General features: G+C 32.8%; 1 protein-coding gene across 1 annotated transcript in view; it reads right to left on the bottom strand.

The window, feature by feature from the left end:
* Positions 1-11,825, bottom strand: part of LOC131848804 (uncharacterized) — a 70,586-nt gene extending 58,761 nt beyond the window's left edge. The window contains exon 1 of the mRNA XM_059198739.1: positions 11,491-11,825. Within this exon, the coding sequence (XP_059054722.1) occupies positions 11,491-11,692 (202 nt within the window). The 5' untranslated portion in view covers positions 11,693-11,825. The remainder of the gene's footprint in view (positions 1-11,490) is intronic.
* Positions 11,826-14,371: the final 2,546 nt, after the last annotated feature.

Here is a 14,371-nt window from a genome sequence, read left to right as displayed (position 1 = left end):
AAAGTGCTTAAATTAAGTTTACTTGAAAAAAGGATTTTCTATTCTATTCATTCGGAACCCAGACTCATCACAAGAAGAATGAGCAAAAAACTCGTGTGTTGCTCTTTTGAATAAAATAACATTCAAAAGTGAATTGCAACTGATATACGCTTCATTAGAAAACTAGATCACAATCTACATAGACATTAAATACAGTTAATGCCCGATGGAAATGTATCAATCGGTTTTGAATCCTGATCACCTACCAATGAACCGGGCGTAATCATATACCGCAAATATGGGTCAGGCAGCGATAACATCGCTCTTGAGGCTAGTTTCTGAATTAATAATTCTAAGCAACGTCAGTCAAATGGGCAGACTTTAATATGGGTATGACTTAATACTATCAATACCGAAGCGTGGCAAGATGGTAGCATCATTAAATGTGTCGATCAATCAGTTTTGAAATACATTTAAAAGATGGTTATGTGTTAATTATCATATGAAAAAGACAATTCACGCAGTCGCAATATAAGCAGATTTCAAATTAAAATTCACATTATCTTTATTCATGTTGGTCAGACTCTTTGATATGTCAAATCTACGGTCAGTTCGAAATAATTTCGAGATGAGACTTCTTGTATTCTTTTCAAATAAATGTTGCACATATTTACAGATTTATTTTTATATTTTGATATACAGATTTATTTTTAAATTCATATTTGCTAGATTAGTGATCAGAATATGCTATTGCGAAAGCAGTAGTGTAATCAGTATTGAACCGAATTTGATGAAACTTTACAGTAACATAGTTTATAAATCAGAATAACATAAAGGCTATAGTTTAAAAAAATATTATGTAAATTGGGCGGATAATGTAATTTGCGCGGGTAAGCTAGTTAACTATATTATTATGTCCTACTTGAATTAGTTACTTAAAAAGTAATTTTGTAATGTTAGTAAAAAATATATTAGACAACATTTCTATGAATAAAATGTAATCAAACTAGATTCAAACCTTCTCATTGTGGAATATTCGTACTCATAGTGTAAGAGTGAATCTGTATTCATTCAATAAAACAAATAGAACAGCGAAAGGCAGCTTGTTACCATCAAAATACAGTATAGAATGATAATGAAGTGACCTACGTTTGTTAGCCGTGTAGAATATATCAGTAGTGTAAAGCTGTCTATTCACGTCTCGATTTGACAGGTGATAGAAAGAGTCAATAGAAAGAGTGTTGAGATATTGTACATTGTACTAATTGATAAGGTAGCATTCACCATCAACTACAAATTCGTACGTACTCTAATTGGTAGATGCTTTAGTTAGTACATGCTCTATGTATTTGCTTGTAGGCTCCCTAGTCCCTACTTATTGATAGATTTTCTATAAATAATAGAAGTTCTTGTAATTTATGGAGTTACTATAAGAGTCGAGTTTTGGTATGGACTTTGGTAGGCCCTCTACTCTCTTAAGTTTCTTCTAATTAATAGTATGGGCGCCAGATATGGGCGTCAGGATCTCAGGGTGTTTTATAGTGCGAGTTAAAGGCACTCTTATGGAAAACTGTTTTATTTGGTATACTACACAAAACTTTATGCCGATCAAATTGCGTGTGTCTTAACTAATTCATATGAGTGGTAATTGGTAGAGTCTCCACTTTTAAAACCAATCAGTCCCCACAATAAATATATTATGTAATTCGTAGTAAATAGTGGATCTATTACAATCGGCGAATATAATGACTTGTCAACTAAAGAACTAAAGGACACCCCGCAGCTAGGTGGAGCGACGATATACATAGGGTTGCGGGTAGTAACTGGATGAGAAGGGCTGAAGATCGTGCCCAGTGGCGTGCCTTCAAGGCCTATGTCCAGCAGTGGACTGCAGTGGGCTGATGATGAACTAAAGAACAGTGAGTGAAAATAGGATGTTATAATGAAATTCCTCACACTACTGTTCAGTTTATGTAATTCGTAATTCACTATTATTAGAAGCGATTAAAAAGATTTGTCAATTAAAAACCGAGTGGAAAAAGTATGTTATAACCAAATTCCTCGTTCGGGTGAAGAGAAATCGATTATACCGATCGGCTCTACCAATCGTACCGTCCGTGGGCAGCTTTAAGGAATATTTGTGTCAGAAACATATTATGGGCGCATGCTCATAATTAATTCGCAGCAAACTGGTTTGTATTTTGACGTACTTTTGTGGGTTGCACGATTGGAATATACTAATTCACTTTTGTTTTTATACGAGGGTAGTATTAAAGTTTACAATCTGTGTGGTAACACCTAAAAAGTTATTAATCCTAATAATATGACAAAGAGAAGAACAAGTGATAGGATAGTCTCGATAACGTCTCTGCCATAAAGGCAGAAATATGAGAGAAGATGTATAAGTCACAGGAGAGTCTGAATAACTTCTATGCCATAAAAATAGAGACTGTAGATGAGACAATCGCAGACATTTCTTCTCTAAATATTATATTAACGGTATAGATTTTAATATATACTAATATACATATACCAAAAATTAGCTAAACCCATTATCATGAAATATGTCAAAAGTATTTGACTTGAGAAAACATATCCCCCTTATATGTTTCCTCAAGTCGCTCTTATTATTTCACGTAAACTTTATTAACTACTAAAATTTTATGTAATAATAAAACTTAATGTTACTAGCATTATCTATGAGTCATCTTTTGGAAAGTACAGAAAAAATCGAGTACTCTATCAATCACATATATAATTATATTCATAATAGTTATATAAAATAAAAAAATACATAATATATATTCCAACCAATAGGGCAAAGTCGTTAGAAAACCCCTTATTTGTATAGAAATGTACAATTCACTATTTAATATTTATAAACCATTTGAATAGAAGTCTGTATGTATTCATTTTGTCTACCGAATAAAACAAGTTCCGTCGACCGCTTTATTACATTGGTTCTATAAAAAAAAACCTGTTTGTACACTCTGTACAAACTACGATTACTTCGAAGATCCAAATCACTCAATCATATATGCTACTTGTATGAATATTAATGAACTCGTACATTTTTGTCTGCAATGTTCTTTTATCAAATTCAAAAATCATTTATTCATGTAGGATATTTTATCCGCTTATGAACGTCAAGTTTTTACATTATATTTTTTTTTATCTTTATTTTGGCGACAGACAGTCGTTGGGTAAATATATTATTATTAGTATATTAATATATATTTACAAATAAAAGTATTTTTACAATAGATACTGAATGCCGAAAATTTTTACATAATTATATAGTGCGCCTAGTGAAATAAAATAAATACTACAAGTTTGCAAAATAATGCAATAAATTTAAAACAAAAAAATAAAAATTGAATAACACAATACATCATAAGGATAACAATAAAAAGGGCTACTTTAGGATTTCGTATGGTTTCTTTTTAAGGTCCAACAAAAAGGATCTATGTCTACAAACTTAGTATTATAAATATTGATGGAACAGAGTGTAAAGGTAGTTTTTTTTAAAATCGTGGTGGTACCAACATATTACTGGAGCGTCGAGAGATGCGTGCTGGTCTGGCAATGTTAGAATAAACATACAAAGTTTGTGGTTTGTATTAAGGTATTAATTGCCCTTAATGACATACTTGGGATAAAAACAAAAGAAAAATTTTATATAATACAAACCGATTGTCATAATCGTACACTAATACAATTCCACTCCGATCGGTTTCCCGTCCAATTCAAACGAGGTTCGAACCCCTAGCGGTGCTTCCAGCCGCTCCATAAATTCTTTCTCGGATTTGGAGTGCCATCTGTACTTGCCTCCTATCGTCCGGTGAAACTATAAAGACCAGCTGCGGCCAATAGCATTAAAGTAATCATAAAAAAAATACTAATACAATAGAATAGAATAGAATAGAATAGAATAGAAAATCATTTATTCAAATAAACTTACATTGAAGCACTTTTGAATAGTCATAACATTTTTTTTTTTTTTTAATCTACCGCTCATTCGGAATGCTGTCTCATCACAAGAAGAACAAGCAAGAAACTTGTGTGTTGCTCTTTTAAATAATTTATTCTTACTTACAATTTAAGTTTAAGTGTGTGAATACAAACCACCGATTAGCACTAATTCAATTAAATACTTAAAAAGAAAAAAATATTGAATACATAACCAACTGGTTAAACAATTAATAAGAGGAAATCAGTCATAGTGATTAGAGCAGACCAGTCCCTACAAGCAGCACCCGTTCACGAGTATGACGGATGAGCCAGCCATCACTGCGCTCGACCATATTTTAGAGCCCAATGACCCGGCCCACCACGCCGCCACAAGTCTGGACATTTTAGTGAGCATGACTACTCAAAACACCAGACCACGTCATAGCTACTCACAATTGCCATCTGATGTTTTTTGATACTAGTATCATCGTTATAAATTTTGGAAATTCAACTCTAATATTTTATTTTAAAGTCTAAATAAAAAGAGTCAAATTTATAATGCAGTAACCACGACTTTTTGACCACCAGACAGACAGACACTATCGCCTTTGTAATAGTAAATAGTATGAATTCATGAATTATTTTGATTACACCCTTATCACGCGCTTCCCTTGTCTCTAAAGCATTATCTATTAATACAAGGCTAGCTACCGTATTGCTGTACATATATGATCTCACTTAGGATATATATTTTACTAGCTGTTCCCGTGACTTCGTCCACGTGGAATTTAAGTTTATTTTTCTAAAATAAAAGTAGCCTAACATCAGTTACCTGCCAAAAAAAGTCCCGTCAAAATCGGTCCAGCTATTTCAGAGATTAGCCGGAACAAACAGACAGAGAAAAATTGTAAAAAATGCTATTTGGTGTATATACCGTATTTATATTCATATGCATGTAGTAAAAAGTGGTTATTTCAATATTACAAACAGACACTCCAATTTTATTTATGTGTATAGATGTAAAAATATACATTTTATATAGACGGAGCCTGTTGCGAACTCCTTGTCAGATTTTTATATTATTTTTAAATTTTATGATCATACAATTTTGACATATTCTTTTTTATAACTATCTATAGATAGATAATATCAATATCGTATTAGTAGCATTTTCAATTATTTTCGTAATTTTCCTTATAAAACACTCAATACCTTTCACTCATCAGGTGGTACATCAGATACCTTCGCTGCAAACGCAATATGCCTTATTACTACTGGTATACCTAAGAAAATTGTATATCTTACGTGACCTTAACCGCATTCATAACTTACAAAAATCTTTCTTAAAATAAATTAAAAAATATCAACTTGAAGATATTTTGCTTAGATTTGATAAAACAAATTGACTCGCAGACTTAGGTTACCCAGCAGAAATCACACAGCTCCATCTAGTCCCAAAGCTTGTGCTATGGGTTCTGGACAACTGTTATAAATAATTAAATATTTTTTGTTGAATATATGTAGATATATCCTACGTAAATTAAAAACAATACTGTGGAATGTACATACACTATCCTGTATATGTATTCCTAAGTATTTTATATACTAACTAGCTGTCCCGGCAAACGTTGTTTTGCCTTAAAATATCCCTAACATTTAGGGGGATGAAAAATAGATGTTGGCCGATTCTCAGACCTACTCAATACGCTCACAAAATTTCATGAGAATCGGTCAAGCCGTTTCGGAGGAGTATGGGAACGAAAACTGTGACACAAGAATTTTATATATAAGATAAAACAGGCTAAAAGGATGTCTCCACAAAGAAAGCGTCAGATATTACTTTAAATATTAAAATATATATATATTCTACGTATATTATGTATGTAGGGCAGAGGAATGTTAGTAATGTGGACTAATGAAGCCACTGCTAGCAATATACCATGTCAGGTTGACCTCCACGCAGTTTACCATGGTAACCATCGTGATAAGTTCATGGTAAATTTCTTACGATGGCTTAACTGATCTGAACTCACGCTCACCTTATCATCCTCCACTGGTGCCCCGCCAACGTAAACCGCTAGCGTAAGCATGCACACTATTCCATTATCATCCATTGGAAATACCCAGACCAATATAAACAATGAATAACAATTTTTGTACTATTCAAGGAATCGAACCCGCGACCATGGGAAGTGAGATGGTATGCTAACCCCAGACCATCGAGGTCGAGGTATGGTGGGTATATAAGGTAACTAGGACGAGCACATTAATAAATTACATAAACATGTGGAACCTCTGCAGGATGGGGCTACAGTAAACTGGTTTTATTGGGTCAAGTAACATCTGTCGGTCAGTATTACATACCTACATCGTAACTTGTAATTCTTGCTTTTTTCTGTACAGCATTGGAAATTTCAATATATTACATTTCTTTATTACTTTCTTTCCGACGCTCGTGGTTTGTTCATCGAATATGAAAATACTGTATGCATTAGTCTCAGTGCTTTTATATGTATATATCTTAATATATAAAAATTACAAGTCACGTCGTTTGTCTGATGGACTTCTAAAGTGCTGAACCGATTGTAAATTTAATTTGCACATTGTGTGCAATTTGATCAAACTTGAAAGATAGGATAGCTTACATCTCAATTTAAAGTCGCAATATTATTTTATTCAAGAACGTTAGCTATAGCCTTGGCCTGGACTGCTAATCTGCTGCTTTTATATAACCTGCCTTTTTAAAATACACATAATAATAACATATCCTACGTCAGTTCTCATCACATTGTCTATCTTCACGTCAAATTTCATTAAGATACGTTCGGTCGTTTATTCATATAAAGGTAACACATATAGTTTCGCAAAAATTGTTATATAATAATATCTCAGGACAATTCACACAGCGCCATCTAGTCCCAAGCTGAGAAGAGCTAGTGTTATGGGTACTAGGCAACTAATACTGATCTTACTAATATTATAAACTCGAAATGTTGTAATTATGGATGGATGTTCGTTACTCTTTCACGCAAAAACTACTAAATGTATTTTAATCAAACTTTACAATAACAAAACAAGAGCTTATACAACGTCGCGGGCACAGCTAAATACTTCAATTTATTTTTCTGGAAATGCATACACAACATATATATTAAATACACAGATGAATATAGACAATCATACTCATAAATACACAATTTCTACCGTACGAGGAACCGAACCCGCGAACAGCGGAGGTAAGGCGGTGTGCTAAACCGCTAGACCACCGATATCGTCACAAATTCGAGGACACAGCAAGTACTGAATAAAAAATCAATTATTTACTTTATAGCAACCTCCGTTCTGTAGAAAAACGTTTACAGATCTAATTAGTCCACGTATGTAGCACCACAGCAGGGATGCTAACTGTATGAGATTTTTGACCTTCGTTACGAGAACATTTTCAAATTAGAACAAGTTTGTACTAAATTACGGTCATAACATATACACTGTTTTAAATTTGACGCATTCATTATTCTATTTCATTCGTGTTCTGTATACGTATAAATAGTAAAAATCTCGGGATCTTCAATACTAGCAACAGACGAAAACGTGTGAAACGAATATGTCTGCCCATAAAAACGATTTTATTTACCACCTACCCGCTGCTCTTCAGTTTAGCCGTGATCATGGCAGTTGAAACACTGCCGATGTATCGAAAACTCGATAAAAATAAAACGTGGTAAGATCCCGCGATTTTTACTAATTATACGTATACAGAACACGTTAATAAAATAACATACGTAACGACTACTCTAATGCTGTTGGCCGCTGCTGGCCTTTACAGCTTCGCCGGACGATAAGGTTCGAGTACAGATGGCACTCCAAACCCGCGGAAGGACTTATGGAGCGGCCGAAGGCCAACTCCCGCCTGACGGATACGACTTTAGTCTGAGGGCACCGCTAGGAACCACGGCTCAGGCCGTCGTAATATCAATCCCCGTTTGAATTGGACGGGGGATGAATTTTATGTGTATAGGTAAAAGAAAAACTATAGAATAAGACCTGAAGTATATACAAGAATGTCCTATTAAAAAACTATAAATTTAAATAATTTAAATTACAAAAATACATTTCTGATTAGCCTGTACAGTACAGTAGTACGACAAGGTTAGAAAGCCAAATTTGGGAAATATACCAGACTTTATCAGATCTTTGATTTTTTTATAAGGCTAACTGTCTTATTACCAAAAGATAAATCTGGTTGAGCACTAGTAATAAACCATCGACCAAAGTATTCCTTATTACAAAATGAAATTTATCTCTAAACCGTGATTGGTCTATGGTCTAAAGTTAGACCTGCGATGTCCCTAGTTTAACAGTAGTTTAAACGTGAAAAATATCTGAATTAAATTAAAAATATATCAAATATAAAATTTAAAGTAAATTTTACAAGAATAAAAATATATAAAAAACGTTATTTATTATTTTTTTCGCTTTTTTTATTTTAAAATATTTGCTAACATTTTTGGTGAATTGTTCTCTACTATATGTGATGATGCAGAAACTATTTCGCGTAATACTGCCTAAAACATTTGAAGTAGTCACCTAAATGTTTTAAGGTTGGCAACCCTGGTTACCAATCAACAGAGACTGGTTGCTGACCTCACTGAGGGGATCAAGTGGAGTCGTCATATCCTTATTAAACATGTATGAAGAACTAGCCTTACTAGCTTTGCGGGATTTTATAATAAACTTCTATTAGAAACAGGAAATATTTTGACTGTTTGTTTATCATGAAAATACTTAATCGATTTAAAATGAAATCACCTACACCTATAGAAAGGTACTAACTAATAGAGATCCCTACAATCTTTTCATTCGTGTGATGTCAGTTGAGTAGCTTGTTTACTTTATTATCTGTAGAGTGTAGTTACAGTATTAAGTCATAAACAGTTTGACATTTGAAAATTGCAGTATGAGTAAGTAATTACTCACGTGTGAAGCCAGGGTTGGTAGTTAGTTTATTCTTATATTATAAAGAGGAAAGTTTTAATTTCTTGTATTTGTTTGTTATAGACATACTCAAAAAACATTTGACAAATGTAATTATTTTACTATATTTTTTAAGGTTTTTAATTACATATTATAATTTTTAATAACATATAGTGTAATGTCCTGTTTGATGACTACATATATATAGAGTTATATAACGTTGTGTGATACTATATAATTTTACTTGTAGGTTGGCTACATTATCAACGTGTACCTACCATAACATACCACACCGGTGTAACTCACTAGTTTACTGCATTTTAGATAGCAAATAGTAATAGATATTAAGCGGCTACAAAACAACTTATAAACGGTAAAAGTTTTAATGTTTTCTAATCCAACCGTACATCAAAGCATAGTAACTTTTAACAGTAACAATTTGATACTGTAGATAAGAATGTAGAATTTAATACTTACTGGAATTGATGCGATTTCATTTTGTTTGCTGGAGGAATATTGCAGTGGTTGATTTGTTTTAAATTGAAATAAAAAGAATATTTAGATTTTATTGTATGTTGATTTTAATAATGACGTCACGGAATGTTCTAGGAGTAGTGCAAAATTGTATATAAAATAACATCGATGTTCTGTGCCTGACGTTCAATTTTTGTAATTTGAAATTTTATTTTTAAATAAAGTAAAGGGCTATATGCAATCGCAGACACATTTCTAGTTGATCATATTGTTCAAATCAACAATATCTGTATACATGTTTGTAGGTAATTACAGACTCTTATGATTAGGCGGGGAAAAATATTGGGGCACTTGATGTGACATGATGAACTAATTAATAATACCGAAGGAAAATAGATGGAAAGAGAGGTAGGGGAAGACCAAGACACAGCTACATTAGACAAGTTAAAGAAAAAGTTGGAGTCGTGTCGTATCAACAGCTAAAAAGACTGATAGAAGATCGTGAAAGGTGGCGGGAGCTCCACCAACAAGAGCACAGCTTAGAAGCTGTTTCTAAACCAGTCGTATATCAAAAGTCCGCAGTATAGTTAAAATTAAGAATAATTTCACCTTTTGGTCTTCAAAGATAACAAACATTCACACATAGAGATTTTCGTATTTTAAGAAAGACTAGCTGTTCCCGCGACTTCGTCTGCGTCGAATTTAACTTTGTTTTTCTAAAATAAAAGTAGGCTAAGTTACTCCTTGTTACATTAGCGACCTGCCAAATAAGTTCCGTCAAAATCGGTCCAGCCATTACAGAGACTAGCCGGAACAAACAGACAGACAGACAAAAATTGTAAAAAATGTTATTTTGGTGTATGTGCCGTATTTATATTCATATGCATGTAGTAAAAAACGGTTATTTCAATATTACAAACAGACACTGCAATTTTATTTATATGTATAGATTTCTAACTAACCCATGTATTAGAATAATAAGTTTTATTTTGTTCTATTTGCAAAAGAAATATATTTTGGTTTAGAAAAATGTGCCTTTTAAATATTGGAAAAATATTCAAATTCGTCTGCTTTCCAATTTGAAAAATGCTACGGAATATACATGCAAATTCACAAAATTCGCACTTTCATTGCTCTCGATACTTTACTTTTACTTTAGACTTGCAAATGTTTATTTATAACTTCTTTTGACCCTAATCATCACTTGACTTTTAGTTGCATATCTATATTTTTACAACAGTAAGAATTTAATAAAATAATTTAATTTAGTTATTGGGTAAAGCCTATTTATTACTCACTAAACGATTACTTGAATGATAAATGTACGTGGCAATAGTTGTTTACGCACCGGATTTTCATATAACGTTAGACATAGACTCCTTTAAAGAAATAAAGTTAAGTTTCTTGCCAGTTCTTATCAAATGTCTCATGAATGGACTGCACTGAACTGGACTGTATGGACAAATATTAATACAAAATCTTGACGTTCATAAGCCACTAAAATATGCTACATAAATAATGATTTTTGATTTGACTTGATTTGATTAAAATATATGTAACACTTATACTCTCAAACTATTAACTCACGGACTCGATTCGTCACACGGTACAAACATTTGTATTCATGAGTATGATTGTTTGTATCGGTCTGAATGTTTTCTATATATAATATGTATTTATTTACAAAAAAAATATATCCATGTATTTATATAAGTTGCCTAGTACCCATAACACAAGTTCTGTTTATAATGGGACTAGATGGCGCTGTGTAAATTGTCCTAGGATATTGTAATTATTATTCATTAAACTATTTGATCCTCAGAAATGGAACAAATTGTTGCAAGTCATTACTGTACCGAGATCGTGTAAAACTTCCACGATTTCAACAAAAACAACGAAATTGTTAATTGAGTTCGAAGTTTTACCTAAAAACATTACACAAGATAACCCTAGATAAAAACATAGCTGATTACCTGTTTTTTTATTAACTTAACCCTAAGGATGGAATGTGGAATGATAAAGCAATTCCCAAAATATTACCTACAAAATATCTAAAATAGGTTATATACTCAGATTTGTCTGATTTCTTAAAAAATTGTGGAAGTTACTAACCCGAGCCGAAAAATCCGCGACCATGCTCTTTTGAAGTGATGTTTTTGATAGATCTCCCGTGTACAAGTGAACCTTTCTGCACATAACTTCCGTCCACTTTTCTCTTCTTCGTTTTCACATCTTTCTTCTTACATTCACACATATTAAATAAAATTAATATCACCAAAATAAACACTAAACATTTCACATAATTCGTAGACATTTTATACGTTTCATAATTGAAATTTTACTAAATCTTTGGTTATACGATAATTAATACTAATTTATAATAAATTTTATTTAAAAGGAACAAACAAGTAATATTATATGGGAATAATGTTTGTAAATTATTTCGCGCGTATTTTCGTAAGTGGCCATTATTTACGGTGCAGCGCATGCGCGGTCGTCGCTCTTCAGACTGGACTCGCTCGTTGGCGTGCTATGGCGCGCGAGCCACCTTTCGGATTATAATCTCGGCCACAAAATTAAAGCAACAAAACTCGAATCGTTTTTGAGGTATGTAGATACAAAAGGTAAACGTAGCTGATTCCTATACTTTTTTTGTTGCTTCTATCATTTAGTAGACATTTAGTATCGACGCTTTCTCTAATTACTTGCAGATCGCGTCCGTATGCAGGATACGTATCGTACAACGTTTTGTGGAACGCATCTGTTAAACGGCAGGTTGCTATGGAAAGCCAGTATGGCATATGTATGTAAACCACAGTATTCTACTTTTTAGCACAGCTAGTACATAATAATTATTATGTACTAGCTGTGTGTGTACTAGTACATAATAATTATTATGTACTAGCTGTGCGGTTTCACCCGCATAAAAATTATAGCTTATGTGTAATTCTGATGTATAAGCTATATTACTGTAAAGTTTCATCAAGATCCATACAGTAGTTTATGCGTGAAAAAGCAACAAACATTCATACATACACACAAATCTTCGCCTCGACTATACAAATAAATAAAATCAAAGTGTCTGTTAGTAATTATCAATTAACAGCTTATAAATAAATAATTTCAAAAAATATTTCTCTCTCTCTATCTATTCATTTGTTCCAGTCTCTAAAACGACTGGACCGATTTTGACGAGACTTTCACTCGCAGATAACTAATGTTATAAGGAGTAAGTTAGGCTACTTTTTTCTGCTCTTTTTCAGGTCTCCTTTAAGAACTTGATTTAATTATATTGAGCATTTTATATTTTGGCTCTATAATATTTGTGCTAATTGGTAGTTTGTTTTTCAATTCAAGTTAAATGTAAAGTTACAACAATTATTTAAAAGAGCAGCACGCAAGTTCTCGTTCTTCTTGTGATGAGACAGTTTTGTGAATGAGCGGTAGATTAAAAAAATAAGTATGACTATTTAAAAGACTTAATTTTATTTGAATAAAACATTACTACTACTGTTCAAAAGTATTTAAGTTTAATTTTATTTTATCAAGGATTTTGTATTCTATTCTATTCTATACATTAAAAAAAGGTTCCACGTCTGCGCACTTCGCCTTAACAGGTCAGAGTACAATACAACATCCGTCAAATATACAACCAACCTCAGCAGTTACCATTGAAAGCATGACGTTGCATATTATTTAGACCTCGTAATGAAAGAAGTTTCACATTCGCTGTTGAATAAAGTTGTGGTAATTTGTGAACAAGCATTTTTATGTGTAGACTATAAAATAGATACATTACAACTGCTAGGTATGTGAAATTGGATTATGTAGACCTACTTACCTGTTTTTTCTATCTGTAGATTGTACATTGGTATTCTGTAAAACTCGATAAGGACTGCAGTGCCACACGCTCGAAAGCGGGATGCAGGTAAAATAGGCAAGTGATTTTTTTTTAATATAGGTAAACTCGATAGCTCAGTAGGAACTTTATATTTGACAAATGGATACGAGTGCCTTGTGCGAAGTGAGAAGCAAAGCGCTTACAGAATACCAGTACAGCTCATAGTTGTAGATGTGTGACCTTTTTGATGGACTCGGTGGTTTAGCGGTAGAACACTCTCCTTGCTATTCGCGAGTTCGATTCCTCGTAGGATACAAATATTTGTATTCATAAGTATGATTGTTATGTATAGGTTAGGTTAGGTAGGTTTTATAAGTAGGTATGTTATTTGTTTTTTTTGTATTAGTTGTGATTTTTTAAGAAACTTAATATTAACTTTTGAGTAGGTATACATATTTTTTTAATCTAGTACTCTTTCGGAACGCTATGTCAGCAAGAAACTTGTAGGCTGTTTATTTTAGATAATTCGATCAGTTGTCTACTACCTATTTTAATTGCTCCGCTCATATCACATAGATGTGCAGCTTTTTGACGTCCTCAGTGGTTTAGCCACCATCTTACTTCCGATGGTCGCGAGTTCATATCCTCGTACAATACAAACATTTGTATTCATAAGTATGATTGCTTGTATTGATCTAAATGTCTTTAAGTATGTTATTTATTTAAGTAATTCTACCGATTGTACTAGACAACTGATAGAATTATAGCCTATATAACGTATAAGAGTAACATCCATCCATCCATACTTACAACATTTTGTGTTTATAATGTTAGTAAGATCAGTATCTTACTAATATTATAAACACGAAATGTTGAGAATTTGAGGACTTGACTTGACAGAGATTTGAGGACCTCGGTGGTCTAGCGGTCTAGCACACCGCTTTACTACCGATGGTCGCGGGTTCGATTCCACGCACGGCACAAACAATTTGTATTCATGAGTATGAAGTATGATTGTTTGTATCGGTCTGGGTGTTTTCTATGTATAATATGTATGTATATATATGTATTTACAAAAAAAAATATCTATGTATATATGTATCAGTTATCTAGTAGCCATAACACAAGCTTTAACTAGCTTAACTTGGGTCT

Source organism: Achroia grisella, unplaced genomic scaffold (assembly GCF_030625045.1).
Source record: "Achroia grisella isolate CSIRO2021 unplaced genomic scaffold, CSIRO_AGI_Agris_v1 utg592, whole genome shotgun sequence".
NCBI classification, from domain to species: domain Eukaryota; kingdom Metazoa; phylum Arthropoda; class Insecta; order Lepidoptera; family Pyralidae; genus Achroia; species Achroia grisella.
This window is presented reverse-complemented; position numbering and strand designations above follow the sequence as displayed.